The sequence below is a fragment of the Colias croceus genome, chromosome 8, assembly GCF_905220415.1.
Source record: "Colias croceus chromosome 8, ilColCroc2.1".
In the NCBI taxonomy this organism is placed as follows: Eukaryota; Metazoa; Arthropoda; class Insecta; order Lepidoptera; family Pieridae; genus Colias; species Colias croceus.
The window spans coordinates 6505004-6525518 of record NC_059544.1 but is presented as its reverse complement, the minus strand read 5'-3'; the positions used below and the strand labels follow the sequence as shown (position 1 = coordinate 6525518).

Genomic DNA, 20515 nt, shown 5'->3' with positions numbered 1-20515 from the left:
TAAATAGTAGTAGTACCTACAGTGCTCCCGTGATGTTACCCGTTGCCTCCTCCACACTACTCGCGAAGTTCCTCGGCGAAGTACTCGGCCGAAGTTGACTGAAGTCCGCGGTGCTACACTACGCACTCGTTCAACTTCGCGAGGAACGCATACGTTCATATTCAGAACGAACTTCAGGTAACTTCGTGCCCTTTGACTCGGGCGCAAAAACCGACAACAAACGGAAGTCGGCCGAGGCGAGGTAAAGTTGGACGAAGTAAGCCGAAGTGCCTCTCTACATTATTCTATTCGTCTAACCTCGTTCAACTTCGCGAGTAGTGTGGAGGAGGCATCATTTGGCGGGAGTGGGAAATATCGACATGACCACAGAATAAGTATTAGTGAGCCATGACTGAGCGCCATGATAACGCGATCATCTTGTAAAATCTCATTTGTCGCCGATCGTTGAATAAGTTATTTGTTGCGGTTATAATAATTATTCTCTTTTTAATATTTCCATTTTAAATATTCAAACAGTGACATCCAACGGTCAAAAAATCCCGGGATTACATAGATGTGCTATAATCTGTGCTTGTCATTGTGACGTTGACATAGTAATAGGTATGAAATGACTTTGACACTTTAAAGTACCTACTTTGGAACGAGTTGGAAGAACGATTAAACAGTGGTACCTAGGTACCTATTTTGTAAATATTGTATTTAGTATTATTATCGATTTGCCAGTTTTTCAGATTTTCAAGGAATACAAATATCAGTTGTATCATTTATCTTAAGTGATTACATCAGCTATATAGCAGTGAGTTTTCTACTTACACTGAGTACACATTATAAGTTTTTAATTTGGACTTTAGACTGAAATTTATATACAACAAATAGTTATTATGTCTCAACCACACAGAAAAGCTGTACTCAATCTTTACAAGACGGTAACTTTCATTCTATTTCATTATTTATTTATTTGTAATTTATTGCTTTATTGTTTACTTATTTGTATTGACCTTTTTGGTTAATTAATATCCTCTTTTGCAGTTATTATACTTAGGGAGAGATTGGCCTCAGGGTTATGACCTCTTTAGAAAACGATTGCATAAAGTGTTTACGAAGAATAGTGAAGAGACTGATCCAAAAAAAGTTGAAATGATGATAAAACATGGTGAATTTGTCACTAAAGAAATTGAAGCCCTGTATAAATTGAAAAAGTATAGGACATTAAAACGTAGGTATTACGACGACAATTAAAATATTTTTTTAAATTGATGCTGCATAATGTAAATATCTCAATAACAAACCATTGTAGCAATGTTATCTGGATTAAATTCCAACTGTTAAAGTTTTTAGGTTTTGTTACATAGATGCAAATATAATTGGATTAATATAATTTTTAATACAGTTTCGTTTTTGAATTGAAACTTTACTTCACACAACATCAAAATATACCTATGAAGAAAATAATATGAAATTGTCATCACTATAATAGTTAATATATATTTTAGAATATTATTCTTTATATTGTTGTGCTTAAGTAATCCAAAAAAGACAGACAATCATTGAAAAAAATAATTAAATTTAAACAATAATCGAATATGAATTCTTTTATGGTGTGTTACAATATTTACTTAATATTTTGAACAAAGTTTGCAGTATCTTTGTATCATATCCCACCCTCCGAATGTTAGGTTCTGATACAATTTAAATACTCAAGTCAAATTTTATTTAACCAATTCAAATAATATAAATGTACTTAATAAAGGAAATATAAACGTCATGTATAAACACATCCTGAAATGTAATTTCAGGCTGATATTATTTCCAGTAACTATAATCTTGAAAAACTATATTACATAAGTCTTTGATAATATATTTATAATTTTTTAATATAGGTTTTATTAAGAACATGGCCTTATGTCGTATAAGGAGTTCAAGGAACAATTATACATACTGTTAATATTTTTTTATAAAGAAATAAAACACTAACTTCTATGCTATTATTGTATTATAGACACTTTAAATTGTTACATATTGTCAAATCTACATACCTTTATAGTGATATTTTTAAATGATACCTTATTTTGATTAATAAACTATGTTTAATTTAATTTTGTTGTATGATTCTTATCTATTATGATCCTTCATGATATTTAGAATGTTAACAATCGCAGTCACATATTTAACACTTGAAATAATACTAAATAGGGAATTTTAAGAGTAAAATTGAAGCATGGTTTAGGTAGAAGAAGATTCAAATTTAGCCTTTTAAATTGAACTACAAACTGTTAATTTGATTGAGCTTAGTATATTATTTTTGAATATATATTATTCTTATTCCATCATAGAAAATGTATGTATTAACAGTATGTGACAAAACCCTTGTATTATTTCGATGTACTCAGTATTTATATTTTATAATGAGATGCAGTCACAAAACCAATTATGCCATAACTTCCCACATTCCCAAACACGCATGTAGCATTTATGTATTAAAGAAAAAAATAATTTATCGCGCACGTTTTTGTGGCGGTGATCATAATATCGATAAATGCATATCGTTTTTTTTTTATTAAAAATAAGCTATCAACAATTCGTAAATTCTGTGTTCAGCTCAATAAAATGTGATAAAATGTACTACTCTTGGTAATATTAATTTTGAATAAAATTTTATTCAAAGGAAGCGAAATATAACTTTTCACTGATAAAAAGTATTGTTCATGTGTAACATGTGGATACATTACATTTGAAAGCTAAATAAGGTAGGCTCCAACAAGCGACTGTCTAATTTTGTACTAAGTAAGTTCTACTTAGTACGAGTATTTTCAGGATAGTCATTGCAAATGCTAGAAGTACAAACTATGTTTTATTAACATAACTATATTTATTGGTAAATACAGAACTCGAACCACATGTCTACATATTTCGTGTTGGTGCTCTTCTACATACTTAAAGCCCGACTTCATTCCTACTCCTATGTAATATAATACGTGATCGTAATTTTTAACATGTGATTACATTATATACACAATAACACAAAATTGAGATCAACAACAGTCAAGCTTTAGCTAATCAGGTATATTTTCAATAGAATAATTTATAATTAATGTTTCATAAATAGTTACGGTTTATTTATCTATCATTAACCAACTATAATGAAATATAAATGAAAATAGAACAATGTATTTATGAAATAAAAGAAGCGAGCTTTTTACATGCAATACGTACGTATTTTCTTAAAAACATTTTCTAAGAAAAATCACAAAAATAATTTAACAGTCATTACAACATTAAATAAATAGATACATTATAATTTTAAATATAAAGGTGTAGTGGTACAATGAAAACGTTTTTGATTATATTAATGCTGATGATATAAATTTTTGTAGCAGTAATATATTAAAAATTGTTTTTACAAACTCTACTTCGATAAATAATTCATTCAATATGTAATATATTTGTATAATACATTTTCCTTAACACTATTTATTTGGAACTAGTTTCAACTAAATAAATAATAATTAAATAATAATTCTTAACATTGTAATCGAAAACAATAAGAAGGACTTATCTACGACTGAAACCTTTGAAAACAAATGTCATGTTAAATAATCAAAGCACACATAGGCCTTCGTTCCTCACAAGAAGGAGTCTGAGGAATAAAATGAATCGGAGAAACATTAATATTATTAACTCTCAACATGAAGCAATTTCTACATAGATACATCGTTACATTAATACTCTCTTCTCAAGAGGAACACGTCGATTACGATTTAAAGGTTTATACATAATTACTAATAACACTTATCATAGTAAAATAGAATGTAATAAATTTAACAGGATTCAACTTATTTACATTGTTTTCAAGTGTATGTAGTTAAATAGGTATTTTAACATACGAGGGTACTTTATGGTACCTACCGTTGAAAACATAGAATGACAAGCACATTTAACCGAAAGAATAGAGAGATATTTCATTTTATTTATAAATATAACATCTAAGGATATTAAACATGAGGTATTGTGTTAAATATGAAATGGTAAGATCAATATAATTATTGCACTAAACCAACATGTCTTCCATAAAATTAAATTTTCTAGAGGATATATATTATAATTTTAATAAATTATTTATATAAATTATTTCTTGAAATATATTAAAATTCTACTTGTTGATTCCTGTTTTGTCATAGCTTATTTATCACAAAATATTAGGTATGTCTACCATTTTAAAAGGCTTTTTTTGCGACAACCTAATCATATTGAAAAACGAGAAAAATTCAAGGAAATGATGGCGTACAGGTATTATTGCAATTTGGTTCAAATTGGAAATACTAAAATAAATGTCGAATATTCTAATCCACATCGCCCGCGCCATTCACGTTCTTTATTCGTTTTGCTCCGACAAGCTGCTAGGGTTATCGGCCTGAAAAATATTTTATTGAAATTAACTTCAGCCCGATATTTTGCCTTTGTGAAGGTAGCACATCTTACGCACGACCGAGATGTTATCAAAACAAGATTGATTTAATGGCTCTACCATTTCACTACAATTTAAAATTTACTGCATTATTATCAACTCATCAATACGCTTTTCTTCGTACTGTTAAACTGTAGATATTCTGAGTTTTAATACTATGTTTTTTTTAATAAAATTATGCTTGGATGGATTAACCTGGGTGGTAATATCTATTTATGCTTTTGCAATTTATTTGTATTGTTATATTATGTAATAGTTATGTTCAGCTAAGGATCAAAACGTGAGGTGATTCTGATTACCTTGAATCCGCTTAATCTTTCTTCTCTCCGTCTTCGGGGTCTTTGAGAGTGTGCCACTGCGCAATCGGACGTCGCGGGCTGGCCAGCATGTCCGACCAATGACGCAGTTCAGTTCCCGACGCGTTGTAGCCGAGCACCACCTTCCCGATGGGCTCAGAAGTGCCGATACGATCGTAGTCAACCACAGTTACCACTAGGTTTACTTTCTGTAGTACAATATGGAACCAGACATTGATTAGTAGTAAAAAGAATTGCTCGTATTCGTTATGTTGTTACATAGTTACTATATTTAGCAGACGTTGCTAACAAATGTTTAAGTAATTAATTTTGCCTACTCTAACGTTAATTATTTAATTATTAATCGACTGAGTAAACCTTTGAAGTAATTTAATTACAATATTGCGTTAATTGAGACTTCGTTATTAATGTTTCTGTATTATTTATCGATTTATATTTCGCTCGTTTCAGTAGTCATCGTGGTAATAAAAAACAGTGATGTACTTACTTGATATAGTTTTGACCTAAGGAATTTATTGGGGATAGTGTAAGGGGTAATTGCGTCTTCATTGATATGCACTCACTCGAAAATGAATGTAAATCAATGTATTTGCCTTTGAAGTACCTACTGAAATAGTTGTAATGTATATGTTTTATGTATTATTCGTTTGTAATGATGTACCTATGTTACGCTATCGATATGAGAAGCTTAATATTAACAGTTTTCATTAAATTTAAATATTAATAAACTAGACAACCTTACACCAATTGATTCATTTGTTAATAAAGTCATTAATATATCTAATGAAGCATTTTTGTACTTACCTCCAATGTACCAGTGTACAACGAATTAAATGACAAACAAGGCACATAGATGATGGCAAATAAATGCAAAATAAAATGGACATGATTCGACGAAATTTGTAATGCAGTTACGAGGGGAGATTACAAACACCACTTATCAAGTATAATATTAAGCAAAGCAAACTATCTATAAGATATCTCTTATAAATGAATACCTAAAACAGTAACAAGATATCACTGTTGAAGGTAAACATTTAAATCTGAATATATCTAAAGGGTTTGCTTTGAAAAATATTAAGGTAAGGTAGAGGCAACATTGGGGAAAAATAAAAGAACATAGAAGTACTTAGTTGCAAAATAATAATTAGGGCTAGAAGACATACAGAAAAGTTACAAACAACCAAGCAAGATCCGGTTCAGATATTTGAGGAGATATAATAATCTACAGGAGGGAATGCATTCAGTTTAAAGCTAACAATCAATTTTGACAACAAACAGGACACGGAGTTCAGAGACACGATGCAGGTTTGGGAAAGGAAACCAAGGAAAGCCAGTGGTGTAGACATTTATCACAACACCAATACTTTGCATATTATCAAGACTATTTCTTGGAGATCTAAATAATTCGTTATTACTTGTGTGAAAAACTCCAAATTTCATCAAGTAACAAAGAATGTTCTCCAAAAAGAATAAGTCTTGTGATATGCCACAACATCAAATTTTGTATCAATCTCGGCTCGTACCTGTATTTGCTCGAATGGTACTTCAAAAGTAAATGACTCGTTGTAATAAGGATTCAATGTACACTTCTTGATGCTCGTTTTCTTCTTCTTAAGGCGTTTGCCGTTTTGCATAAGAGCTATCTTTACGTACGGATCTGTTGCCGGACACCCACGAGATCAGATATGAAAAAAGAAAACACAATTTTAACATTTTCAAATATTCCACTATTCGGTATGAAGGATATAATGCACAAACATATGGTTATGGTCTCTCTTGGTCTCTACATTATTCTCTACGTCATATTAGATACTTATTTTATTCTATATCTATTACTACTAAAATCGTTTCCCGATACTTTGCCTAGGGATTTATATTATAATGATTCATAAGCCTAATTTAATACATTTGATAAAACATGAATAGCTGGAATGGTTGCTCTATAATTTTAATTAAATATGAACTAAAATTAAATAATATAATATATGCAATATGTCTGACGGAAATACAAGAAATTTTCAGATGTTTAGTCGCGTATCATAGATGGCATATTGTTATGTAGCTTATCGGATAATACAATGATAACAAAAATCTAATGTTTATTAGAAGTAAATAAGCATTTGGAATATAGTGAATGATTTCAAGTGCATAAGAAAAAGGTATGAAAAAAGTTACATTTACCGAGAGAACCTGAAAGATTAGAGGAGAATTAGAGAAAACAGTTTTGAATTTAACCAAAACTCCCCATGCTCACCTGAGAGGCCACCAACGTCCATTTTCTTAAGGTTCTTAGCCTCGAGGATAACGACGGTCAGTTTTCCAGCTGTTGGTACATAACGTAACGAGAAACATATGTCTCCCAACTTGTTGTCCTGTAACCCACATTATTTACTTCCAATAATTGCAATAAACAGTTAGTATCTAGTCAACGCACACATTTAATTAAAAGTAGATATTATGAACTAACAAAATACTTATTTTTATAATGCCTGTACCTCATATAAATACAAGTACATAAATTGTCGGTATATTAATAATGTTTTTTTTGTGAAAATTGTTGCTTTGTTGTTATGTTTGTGTACCGATTGTCAATTTTTAAGGGTATTTGGTAAGTGATCAATATGGAATTTAGTCAGGACAATTTTGTGTAAGGAACATAATTATTGATACGGATTTGAAAAGCTTTGAAATATAAATAATATATGGGCTTTAAACGCGGCTTAGGGCGGATAAGGGTTTTCAAACATTTCTTCAACGAAACAAAAATGAAACAAAACATTAGCTCCGTGTGGTCCTAGAAGCAATTTATGGTTTGGGGTAAACTGACAGAGTTCATCAGGTATTCAGTGTTAATACTAAAATTCCTCATGAGAGGTTAATGTAAATTTGAAATTCACGTATACCTGATTAACTGAGTCTCTAGTGCATAATACGCCATAGCCCAGAAGAGTTAATAAAGGTAGGCACAAACAGTCGGAGTTTGCAACTATAAGGTATAGGATGTACATCATTTATTTGGCAATTGATGTCATTGCGTTACATATAACGTTTTAGCACATAAAACCATCTAAAACATTGAATACAATATCAACCTTTTAACATAATTATATCTATAGGACAAACAAAAACAACGTTCACATCAAACCTAAGTTTATTAAGCAGACAACCCGCTGGAACATATTATACTTTGTTGGTATATATTACGATCTGTTGCCGAAATGAAGCCAATTTCTATTACGTGACACCCAGCTCAAATCATCAAGCACATACCTTCTCAGACCGTAGGCCTTATTATAGAGTTTATGTATATTCCTTCTATGATGACGTATATGCAGCTTACAAAGCTCATAATATTATGTACAAGTAACCTGTTACAAATCTATGCTTTGTACCATTTTAGAAACAGATCGCAATCGGATAGGTAAATCCAAAATACATAAATACATAGACAGGTACTAAATAAAACCACAAAAGAAAGGATCATTCATAAAATGCACCAATAGCGATGAAGTGTACTTTTCTTTAGTGGTGAGGTGTTGAAAAGGTATACAAATAGTACATATACTTACAGACTTCACACATAAGGCAAGGACAACATAGAACATCACACTATAAACAGATTACAATTATAAGTACAAGTCTCTACGTGTAAACTATTCTAATAAGCCATATTATAAGTAGCTAAATATAATTCAGAGCCAAGTTTAAAGGAGTGATGATAATTTTATTTATATTTAAAAAGTAACGTCATGAATTTTATTTTATATATAAATAGTTTATAAACTATGTAAGTTATTTTAGTTTTTATTAAATTATTTTTAACGGGAAAAATATTTAAAATTTTATTTATTAAAGATTCAAATTTATTCTTATTCAATCAGTATTAGGACACTTACGTCGTAATGAATGGTAATAAAACACACACGGGGTGTTCAGTTTGAACTATTGTTTAGAAGATGATAAGCCTCAAATAACATGTGCACATATAGATATACCTACACAACACGTGCTCAGTTTAACGGGAAGCTGATACGTACAACGGAGTGGTTTATATATGAAATTCCATTTTGTAACAACGATTATGTAATATGAATAATAAAATGTACAAATTAAAGACCATTTAGGTTGTTACAAAATGAAAATCCACAGAAAAGTATGACATTCATGCAACATTCCCCAGCCGCAATACAAAATAAAACAACGTGTTGGATGGATTAAATAAAATATAAATTGGTAAATAAAATATGGTTTGATGGATGATATAAGGTAAAGGTGATGATATTTTATAAAATATTATATTTTCACAATATATAGTTAACTCGAATTCCCTAATCGAAATATTAGATATCCATAAGTTAAAAATAAACGATTTTGAACTTTAATTACTTGTAAATAATTTCTTATTATGAACTTAAGTGTACTTTCATAAACCACAATGAAACGTGTTTTTATCTTTTCAATATACATCTCGATGTGTCTCAAAATAATACTTACGTGAATGATCATTTCGTTTTGAAGCGGCATGCAAGATTGTCAGGACACAATCAAACACAGCCAAGCAGAGCAGAGAAAATATGGAGAAAAAGAGAAAAAACCAAGTAAATACATTTGTTGCTGTCCAAATTAATTTATCGAAAAATAAATGACGACTTCATCCACGTTGAGGGCCCTTGACTCGGAATTCCACATTAGGCCAATTATTATTAGCAATACATTAATTATAAACAATGTTCGCAATGTGAATGTTTCCCTATCAAAGGTCCTCAAAAAAGTAAGAGTGCAGTAAGTTGAAAATAATTTTATTCAATCCTTTTAATAGATGTAACATCGATCCATTAATCAATTAAATTAAAAGAAAACAGATTTATTTAATTATTCTTTATTAAAAGGATGGAATAGTATTGAAATAACGCTGTACGAGCAAAACACATCCATAAATTAAATTTGTAAGACGAACTTGTACTTGGATGTGGTCTGCAAGTGTAGCCTAAAGCTAAGAAAAAAAGATAAAATAGTATCCTTGTTCAAGTTTGCGTACCTAGTCATCTCGTTTGTTACCTTATGGCTATTCAGTGCAATGAATGTTATGTACGAATGTACCTCCATACATAGTACCTACATGGCAGATGTGTGTAAGCCAAAATGAACTGTTGATGTGACCTGGGTGTAACTCAAAGTCTACATATTCCCTGACATTTTAGCAATTTTAACATACCTTTGTATCATACTGCCACACTCTTTATGGTACATTAACGTTAGTATAAACTTACGAAATATAATAAGTCTTTTCCATCTTGATTAATATGAACTTATAATTATTCATAATTTATATAGTGCTTTATTAAAAGTATAAGTTCATTAAATACCTGCTTCGTATCGGAAATAGCCACAGTGGCGTAACAAATAGTCGTCGTCGTAGTAAATAGTAAAAACCGTCACATTTATTACAGAGGCCATGCAGTGAAGTCGAAAATTAATTAAGTAGGAAGGTGAAGCGGCATTTTTTCCCCTCGTCGTCTACAACTGTTCCCGAATATTTTATCGTTATTGTTACGCCACTGGCATTGAACGTAGTAGCGTATTCTTATATAACATAACCGCACCTGACCACCCTCGCCTTCCACGCTTTGCAGCTCACGCCATTCCTCGATAGTCTGGGCGAGGTCCACCTGGCAGAGAGGTACCTTCACCTCACCGATTTGGTCATGCTTTGAGAAACGATCGAAGTCGAAGATCGCAAACACGAGCGTTTTGTTCATGGCATCCGCATATGGCACGTTCTGTATACAAACGTTAATCAAATATGCTCATATCATATACGAAAATAATTTTATAAAGCTCATTATAAATTTTCACAAATAGCAATTTCTAATATTCAATTGTATGATGCTTTTCACTTCTTACCTTAAAAACGAAGGTTTCGTTGAATACTGGACTGAGCGTTTTTCGATGGACTTTTGTTTCGAACTTCTTCTTCTTATCAGGCAAAAGGTAGACTTTCACATAAGGATCTGATGTTCCGCCCATATCAAGAGCAGGTAATTCTTCCGCTTGGATCACCGTCACTGACAAGCTGTTGCTGTTAAAGTCATACTCCAACTGGAAAGCAATTCAATTGTCAAATAGGTTTTGGACACTTTAAAGTTTTGCATGAAATGGATCAACAATGAATAAATAAAATAAAGTCTACATTTATTGAATGTAACTATTCTAAACTATGAAAATAAAATAAAAGTTTGAGAAAATGAAACTCGATTAAGTCTACTTGAATTTTCTAAGCTGATATATGATAGGTTGATTGTATGATTTGTAGTTGCAAATTGTAGCTTCGAGACCATTAAGTTTCATCCTCCGCGCAGACATCTCGGTAACCTTATTGCCTACCTTATATTGGAGTTTGCCAAGTTTTTGTTCCTCTTTCTTTTCCTCTCCATCGTCAGGTTCCTCAGCATTCTCCGTTAGCTCCTCCATGTCCGGCTGCACCTACATGCACGTCCCGCGGCAAATTTCACATGAATATTGGATTTCTTATGAAATAGGAGAGAGTTATCAAAATAGCCGCTTGTGTTACAACAAAGATAGAAAAAAAAATAAATAAGAATAAAGAATAAATAATAATAATATAAATAAGAATAAAGGTTTTTTTTTTACTTTTGTAGATATTAATATTTCATAGAAAGAATTAGTTAAGTCAACTCAGAAAGAGAGATTAAATGGGTATCAAGATTTTCAAGATTATTGACAATTTATTGCAAAATTACTAGGTATAGTTTTGATTGAAAACAATTCAGAGCAAAGGACGATAAATGCGAACAATTAAAATAATATTGTTACTAAACCTCAGTTTAACAACAATACGAAAGCGAGCGTCACCTGCATACTGGGGCTACAGGAAGCACATTACCTTTTCCTTATATGCTGAACCGAGCAACTGGACGGACTTGAAGTCGACTCCTTTCATCCCCTTTTTGCCATCCTTGGATCGTCTCTTGCGGAAACACCGCCGTATGCAGCAGAAGCATATTCCCAGGACAACCACTCCTACACCTATTTACCAATTCATGAATAATCGCTTGTTCTTTTGGATATCTATATATATATTCAATTAGATTTTTATCATTAATTTACTTACCCACAAGAATAGCTACGAGCTGCCATGGTTCCATGTTCATTTTTCGAGCTAAATCTTCAGTTTTCTCAACAAAACTTTCCTGGGTGGTAGTTGATGATGGTGGCCCTGGCTCCGTCGATAATGCCGGTGGTAACGTCGAGTTGGAATTTGACGTACCTTTAAGTTTTTAATTGTAAGTATTCCCATAAGATAAAATTATTTATAATCATCATAAACATTTAATGTTGTAAGATATTTTTTAGGAGTTATGCTTTATTGCCGCATTTAAATCTCCATTTTCAGTTAGGTTATTAAGAGCCTATCAGCAAGACCTTTTTCGTGATAGGTCCATTTACGAATATAGAGTGCGAATTTATTTGAAAACAGCACAAATTTAAAATCAACGTAGTACATGATTAAACATTTGATTTAAATCTATAATCAAAATATACACAATATATATAATTAAAATTGATTGTTTATCTTTACATAATCACATTATACAACGAGGTAACATTAATTTTTAACTATTAATTTCTAAAGGGCTTCACATAAAATCAGGAATACATTATTGTGATAGGTCAGAAGGCCGCTATTATAGAGCTGCTTTTCCGTATTTTCTAGTGCTACCTACATATTACGCAGTTGGTCCAAGTTTAGATGCACTTAAATTAACAGGTTACAGCAGAGTGAAGACTCATAATTCGTGAAGTGTTGTGAATAAAAGATTAACACACTATCATTGGCTTCAATCTATAAAAATAAGCTCTTCCTATATTTACAGTACCTACTATTGCTGTAGTTTCCTATTTATAAAAATACTTAGTAGTTAGGTATCTACGTTTCTTACGTTTTGAAAATCTTAAAAAAATATCATATAAAAGTGGTAAAATAATTTAAATTAGATCAATGACCAAATAGTATTTTTGTATGAAATGTATTCTTAGGTCTAAATTGAGCTAGAATATTTAATGGTTAGTACAGTATAAGCGCGTCTAATTAGTTTAAGAATTCATTGTCTAAGAAAAGCTTCGTCTTTAACCGTTGTGTGATGATTGGTATTTAGAGAAATACCCGATTAGTTCAATTGTAATGTAATGATCTACTATTTTAATTTTACTAACTATTTTATTAATTCGTGCATGCTTGTTATTACTATGAAATTGTACGAATTACTACTAAAGTTATTTCAGAAACTTACGAAACGCTCATTAGATAATAATAAAAAGCTCAAATTATACAAGTAGCTCTAAAATAAAGAAAAAATAAAACAAATACTAATAATAATTAGATTCATATCTATCAAAAGTAAATATAAATCCTCATTAGATAGGAATAAATAATTAGGATTTTTCTGTAAGTGCGGGAGTTGAACTTTTAAACGACCATAACGAATCTCAAATATTATTTTCCGTTAGGCAACCGTTGTATTAATAGCAATGACTTATGATTTATAAAGCTATTATCGTATCCTGTGATCGTATCCTATAAATTCCCGATCCACGCCCACGTAAAGATATTTATAGACCAAACCTGGAGGCAGTATAGTGGTGGTGATGTTCGCCTCCTTCGGCACCTCTGCCTCGCGGCGCCATCGCAGATGAGGCGACATGTCTGCTAAAATGAAACAATCAAATTATTAAAACATGTATTTATTAGAACAATATGTTAATAAATGTATCGTCGTAGTAACAGTACAACTTCATCTGAAATGATTGTATTGAAAACTGTTGGAAATTTCCATTAAAAATCCTGCTTGAAATATAATTAGGTTAGTGTAAAATAGTGTTAATTTTCAATAATTACAATTAGATTCATAGCTATAAGTAATAGTAATAACATAAATATGGAACGATGGAAGCAAAATCGCAATTAGGAATTTTAATAGATAGTTCATAATATTATGTTTGAGCATAAAATAATTGGTAAATTTACAAGTTGAGAGAGATGAGAGAGACACATTTTACGCGTTAACTAATTCCATATACTTAATCTAAAAAAAAGCATTAATATTGTAACTTCGATGCTTATAAGTATCAACGTTATTTTCCCAAGTTGATTAAAGCAAATCTCACACGCTCTATCTCCGCGACCCTGACCTTAGTCATGAAATCTCATCGTAGTCATTTGTTATACATGCTGAAAAGTGATGCCTTTCTATTGTTTAATACCTCCCTTGAGCTCTCTCCCGTTTAGAAGTGATGGCAAAACATATGGCAAAAGGGCGGTTTCCTATGTACCTAGGTAACAACATTATTTGATTTGTTAACCGTGTCAAGATTACTGTACCTTTTATAATGTCTGATTGTATAATGTATTCTTGCCCGAAATAAGTACAATTTAAATTATATTATAATTGCAGAGTAAAGATTAATAATTTAACAAATAATTTCTAATGTCAAAGCTTTTGAAGAAATATTCAGTAAGCTAACGATGATATGACATTTCGATTAAAAATTATACATAGGTACACCGAAAATATTTATAATTTACTTAAATAGATCAGTTCTAAGATATTATATAATGCAGCTGCTTAACCATTAAGAAACAGTAGGTAATATAAAAATCCCACATATTTTACAAATAATCGATTGCTGCCTACGCCTTTTCTACTCAGCAAAAAATTGCAACTTTAAACCTAGATTAGCGGTACGAGAAAACAGTTGCAATTTCTGTCTTAATTACCAAGATAGACACTAAAGGCGTAAGACAGAATATGAAAATTGGAACACGACAAGTACGTAGGGCACGATCACTTAACATAATATAATGGGAACGTTAGTTGCAGAACTGACCTCTCTGATATCCTAACCGAATGTCCAATGTCCACGAGTGTTTATTCTTGATGAGGATCACTAGGCACTATTTAGTTTCATTTCCATCGAATTTGCTATTCGAATGGATGTGCTACTGTGCCAGAGCTGGGATGGCGGTGGTGCGCGCGCACCCGATCGATGCCGCTGCGCGCTGCGATGCCCAACCGTTCTGTGGCTCACTCAACTCACATCGTTTACGTCACACATTGCGTACATTGGACAGTTCATATCAAATTGTACATTGAATGAACCACTACTTTTTACCCATAAAATACTTCAGCGTTCCCCTCGCTGAACTAGTCATTAATAGCGTTGCGGCAACAATTGATGTGTATTAATTATACGATAAAATGAATTGTTTAATTACGACTGATAATGAGATACCGTATGCAAATAATAGAAGTCACTTCAAGCACTATATCTCATTTTACTTGAAATAGATTGAGGATGCTAGAATTAAAAAAATAAAAGACAAAATATTAGCTCTTAATTAATAGAAATATTTTCGTTATTAGTTGCATGCACCTATGTTCATTATCTATCTGTTATACAGCGTTAGATCTTATTGTAAATATACTTGGTATTAAGTGATATGATATAAATGTTTGTATGTTTACGAAACTTATTTAAAATACTATTTTATTAAAATACTTCGTTTAAACATACCTACTCCCGTGATGAAAAACAACAGCGTCCTGTATCTATTGTCTACGGGAACTCAATTCCTTCGAGAATTGAGGTCATTGAATAAATATTCTTATCTGATATTCATCTTGGTTAAGCTAAAAATACCGATAGCCCTTCCGATGGCCACATTAAAAATCCAACATTTTTAGAAAGGCTGTATTTTTAACGGAGCACAATGGTAACCGGAATTACGTCACGACAAATAATCCTACACCATAATATTATATAGGAAAAAATTCCCGATCTATTTATAAAATTTTCCATTTCTATATTAATATTGGAACTCTTCACCGCCCACTTAGGTACGTTCAATACATTCCATTTACTTCTAGCGGTATTCATGAAAATTGCACACGAGCTCAGCTATTATACAAACAATGGTGTGTTCGTTTTGTATATTATATATTTTTCATTTAATATTTATGTCTATCTATGTAAAAAATAAGTTATACTTTTAGAGATGCGAAGTTAGCGTCTTTTAAAATATTTTGTAATAAAGTAGGTACTCTTGAAAGAGCTTTTGCCTATATTAATGAAATGTTCGACTTGGAGTTGATTTTTTAGGTTATCACCACTGTATAGTCACATCATATAATAATAATCTTTTGTCACGTTGGACAATCAGTACTATAGTATAGGGTAAAGTTAGGTTTCCTGATTTTTGGGTTAACTCAAAAATGGGAAGTTCTTCAATCTTCAATCTGTCGGTTTATGTTAATTATTTTCATATAAGTTTACTAATTTTCGTTTAATTAATAATTAAATAATAGAAAAGGGGTTTTTTGTTCCATAATCGTGATAGTTTTATTATCTACCTACATGAAAATGATAAATGGCAAAACGTGAATGCGAAATATGCTGTCGAAAAACTTCTTAGCATTGCATAGGTACATTTTGTTTAACTTATTACAAAATTACCAAGATTCTTAAATAAATAAAGAACGCCCAAACCTAGTTTGAGCAAGTTAGCAAGTTAGCAATTGTTGTTGAGAAAACTACATTTACAGTTGTCTCGTATTTTTCACCATTATCTAACAAATTTCTTATGAATTAATAATGTGTGCATTTGTATACTTATTAAATTATAATGTTCTTCATTTTACTTTACCACAGTTGGATAAACATGTAGGCTTAGCATGTTATGTTAGCATAGTTATGTTAGCATGTAGGTATGTCACATAAATGGGAAATTAGCATTGATAATTATTGTTACTCATGTCAGAAGATCCGGGTAAAATAGCACAGAGATAAAAATTATCTGTAATAACGCATTTAATTTTCATTCAAGACAACTTTTTCATTAGAAAAATGCTACGGCCTGAAACTAGCGTCAATCAAGTTTATTTATCATAAAAATCCTTTACTGTATTTTTACAAATGCCATAAATAATCGTATGCTCGGATGTTGGTTTTCTTACTAACCTAACGTCAACCGCATTTTACAAGCGACATTGTTCAAAAAGTTGGAATGAGGCCAAAATATTCTCAACATCATCTCGAGATTACTTTATGTTCCCTTTAGCTTTAAACTTTCTAGACACTTCTTAGTAAACCACTTTTAGTGACGGTATTAACCGCAAATGATGTTTGAAATATTTAATGTCTAATTAGCTGTCTACAATTATTATGTTGGTACAGATGTTACCAACCAACAAATTGTGTGAAAATATTTTCACAAAAATATACTCAAGTACTTGCTTACTCAAGTAAAATTTTATAAATATTCGAGATTTCTAGTAAAATTGTATAAATACACTAGCTTTCCGCCAGCCGCTTCGCCCGCGTAGTTCAAGAAAAACCCGCATAATTATAAGACACGATACGTAGAGCCACTGCTCTACAAATCGTGTCTGATAATAATTAAACCCCACTTTCAAATAAATATCATTAAAACCCCTCTGAATGGGTTCTTGGTTCCATTTTCACGTAATTGCAACGGCCTTGGTTCCGCGTTGATGAAGAAATATACATATTATAAAACAGTACATTTCTTCAAATCTATACAAAATTCTGAAATTAGATGAGGCAAGGTAGACTAAATGGACGTATAATTTTACGATATTATTACGATTAACGTACGTAGTACCTAATATTTGTCGCACAATAAAAAATTATCTTATAGTATGTGTTTTATTACAAAAAGTATCTATTCATTTTGGAAGACCTACTTACCTATTTGAAAAATAGAGATATGGGATTTTTTGAAAATATTAATAAAAATTGTACTTTTAATGAAATTGTTATGTCAATTATTACACAAGAGGAAAGAGGTAACTTTATATGTTTGATAACTTAACCTTCAAGAACCAGGCGCAGCCGCGGCGGTATTTGACAAACATTGTGACGTCCAACCTGTTTCGGTATTATTCTCTCATATTGTGTGCTTTATTGTGGCTTATACTGCTAATGACTGCAATTTACGAGTGTATCGAATGAAACGTGATGTAAACAATAGATCTTTGTAAATAGCAATACGATCGTAAAATACCTATTAGGTAAGTTGGTATTTAACAAACATACCGATATGAATGTTAATATGTTATTGAATATCATTTTAAATTTAAGCTTATAAAAACTTTCGACTTTGAAAAACTAAGCTTTTTTTTAAATTCGTTTTTATTTTAATGATTATTTTATCGTTTTACGAATAGAAAATAAAAAAAGTTAACAACACGATAACAAGATTATTTTATACAGTCCTTATTATCCTCCATTTCATTTAAAACACTTCCAGCAAGCAACCCACAAAATAAATATAACAACGACCGTGAAGTTATTAAACCAAGGATGTACCTACTTACTTCACAAGAACAAAACCGGTATTATTTAAATTGAAATACGTTGAAATAAACGTAAAAGAGAGATATCTCAATTGTTTTCGTCTCTCAATTATATAATATTATGTAGATTCAGACTGTTTTTTTACATCTTGACCTGCGCAAAGAGGTTGCGCGTGAAAAATCTAGAATATTTTTCAATAGAAATATTTTAAGGCGTGAATTCATTTCCAAATTAAAATTATTAAAATTGTGAATGAATATGTTCACAATATTACAATATTACACACAATGAATATTAAACGCAAGAGATAAACAAAACAGAAGTTTCGATGATAACTGCGTACTTTTTTATCAATAGCGGTAAATATTATATTCATATTTAAATGCAGATTAAAAACTTTGGTACTTAAATAATACAAATTAAACTGACAAAGATATAAATATTTTGTTTATAGTACATTTTTATATTTAGAATAGATAGTACGAACGTGACAATTTTAATCAAATTATTCAGTAAGTACTTCATTATAATCTATTCTAATGGGACTCTTCTTTTAGGGACCTTATAGTAAGCAAAAATGGGGTTGATTTTCATTCTAAGAATTTTCTAATACGCTTTTAATATAGAAGTTTGATGACTATCATAATAAACTATACAGCAGGCTTACCTATTATTTTATGTAAGTATCCTCTGGAATCAAGCGACGTTTAGCGCTTGTGTTGGTATTCCATATTGCCTACACACATTCGCGAGTATTTACCGCTGGTAGCGAGGTGCAGCCGCGTGGGAACGTTTTGCTCCTGAAACTAAACTTCAGCGGCGCTGTCATCGTTTTCCCGTATCACCAACTCGGTGAGCGCTTGAAGCGCTGCTTTAATTATAATATTATATCAATGTTTTTCTTAACTTAGATAACTGTTGTAATTGTAATATTATTTGTTACTTCAGCATGTTTTTAATTCTATGATAACTGATGCGATAATAGAAACTCTCCAAATAAGAGATTTAACAGAAAAAGGCCTTATTAAATGTATGTAGGTGGTATTTATTAAACTTACAATACTATGGCATATACTTACCTACAATAAAATTATAAGTAAATGAATGATAATAAATAACATACAACAGTATCTACATAGTAACAGTAGAAAATTAAAAAAAAATCGTTACTTACATATTTTGTTTAATAATAACAAATTAATTTAATTCTTTAAGGATAACTTAATTTCTGAAATGAAATAAAATACATACAGCTATCTATTATCTACTCATAGAAACTATTTGTTACAGTAAGCAACTTTTTACCGTCCGCAATAAAAATTGTGTGAAAATATGAGAGTTAAATAAGGATAGGTATTAGGTACCTTTTTATACAAAATAAACATTTTTGTTCAATTTACTATAGATGGCGTTTCGCAGTATAAAAATGTCACTCAAATTAAAAGCGCTGTAAGCGCTGTATCGTAACAACATTATTCCGTGTTGCCAAACTTCATTGATTTTTGTGCGCCTTTAAAGTATTTGAGATCACTTAAATGTTCTATTAAACCAGTGTAGGGCACTGTGCTGGCAGTACTGGCATTTCGCCATTTTATTTATCTAGGCCACCATTTTTATGGTGCAGAAAATCCTACTGGAACGTGTAATTGAAGATATAGTTGATTTTAAAACTTAACACATATATTTGAAATGAGATGATATGAGAATGCAGTTTGAATAAATTAGCTTAAGCCTACTTATGAACAAATTAATTATTAATTTATTATTTAAACCTTTTATCGATCGATTATCGTTTTGTTTCAATACTTTGATAGGTACAATATCAATGCTCTACATTTAAGTTATAACATTTGTATAGTACCTAATTTACAATTAAAAAAAGGTGATGCTGCAGGTGGAATTCCTTTTGGGTCGTGGAAGAATTCCAACCAATACCCGCGGCCCCATCATTAAAGCGGCTCGACGGAACACAGTGGGGTTTTAGTCGGTAGGAATCCGACATAACCCACGGCTCCTTCCCCGGGGGCAGTGGGTATCTTTGGAAGATTTCCCGACTATAAAAAAAAAAGGTGGAATTCCTTTTACCTATTTTAGCTCCACCCCTTACCATACCGATGTTAAAAAGGAATCGTATTAACTAAATGTATTTATGGGAAATAAATAACTATTTATTTTTCTTAATTTATTTGCATTACAACGGTTAGGTGACCAATATGATCTGAGTTTATAAATTTTAAGCAATGATATTTATTTTCGCCTTTGAAAACACCAAAAATACTACATATCTAGAGACTTGGAAAATAATATAGAGTTCAGTTGAAATATTATACAAGTG

General features: G+C 31.1%; 2 protein-coding genes across 8 annotated transcripts; one reads left to right on the top strand and one right to left on the bottom strand.

Moving 5' to 3' along the window:
* Positions 1–630: 630 nt before the first annotated feature.
* Positions 631–2096, top strand: LOC123693824 (electron transfer flavoprotein regulatory factor 1). Its single transcript, XM_045639062.1, has 2 exons — positions 631–926; positions 1030–2096. Exons 1-2 carry the CDS (start codon positions 882–884, stop codon positions 1237–1239), a joined length of 255 nt encoding a protein of 84 aa, XP_045495018.1. The 5' UTR covers positions 631–881; the 3' UTR covers positions 1240–2096.
* Positions 1976–18983, bottom strand: LOC123693806 (synaptotagmin 1-like). Of its 7 annotated transcripts, none has more exons than XM_045639026.1 (11): positions 18848–18983; positions 13430–13513; positions 11918–12073; positions 11690–11832; positions 11170–11268; positions 10690–10884; positions 10389–10565; positions 7040–7157; positions 6309–6442; positions 4765–4970; positions 1976–4411 (listed from the first exon to the last, which is right to left on the bottom strand). In XM_045639026.1, exons 2-10 carry the CDS (start codon positions 13506–13508, stop codon positions 4776–4778), a joined length of 1296 nt encoding a protein of 431 aa, XP_045494982.1. In that variant the 5' UTR covers positions 13509–13513; positions 18848–18983; the 3' UTR covers positions 1976–4411; positions 4765–4775. The 7 variants fall into 7 exon arrangements, with proteins under 7 accessions (XP_045494982.1, XP_045494983.1, XP_045494981.1 ...); XM_045639027.1 differs by having other exon boundaries at positions 13430–13510; XM_045639025.1 differs by lacking the exon at positions 18848–18983 and adding an exon at positions 14692–14979 and having other exon boundaries at positions 13430–13510.
* Positions 18984–20515: the final 1532 nt, after the last annotated feature.

What these genes read in the sequence shown, in the direction of transcription:
- LOC123693806 (XM_045639026.1), bottom strand. Translation starts at nt 13,508, where the DNA reads ATGTCGCCTCATCTGCGATGGCGCCGCGAGGCAGAGGTGCCGAAGGAG. An exon ending in GTTCAGCATATAAGGAAAAG is followed by an intron (nt 11,269 to 11,689) that starts GTAATGTGCTTC and finishes ACGTGCATGTAG; the next exon opens with GTGCAGCCGGACATGGAGGA. An exon ending in TTGGCAAACTCCAATATAAG is followed by an intron (nt 10,885 to 11,169) that starts GTAGGCAATAAG and finishes ATTGCTTTCCAG; the next exon opens with TTGGAGTATGACTTTAACAG.
- LOC123693824 (XM_045639062.1), top strand. Translation starts at nt 882, where the DNA reads ATGTCTCAACCACACAGAAAAGCTGTACTCAATCTTTACAAGACG. An exon ending in TACTCAATCTTTACAAGACG is followed by an intron (nt 927 to 1,029) that starts GTAACTTTCATT and finishes CCTCTTTTGCAG; the next exon opens with TTATTATACTTAGGGAGAGA.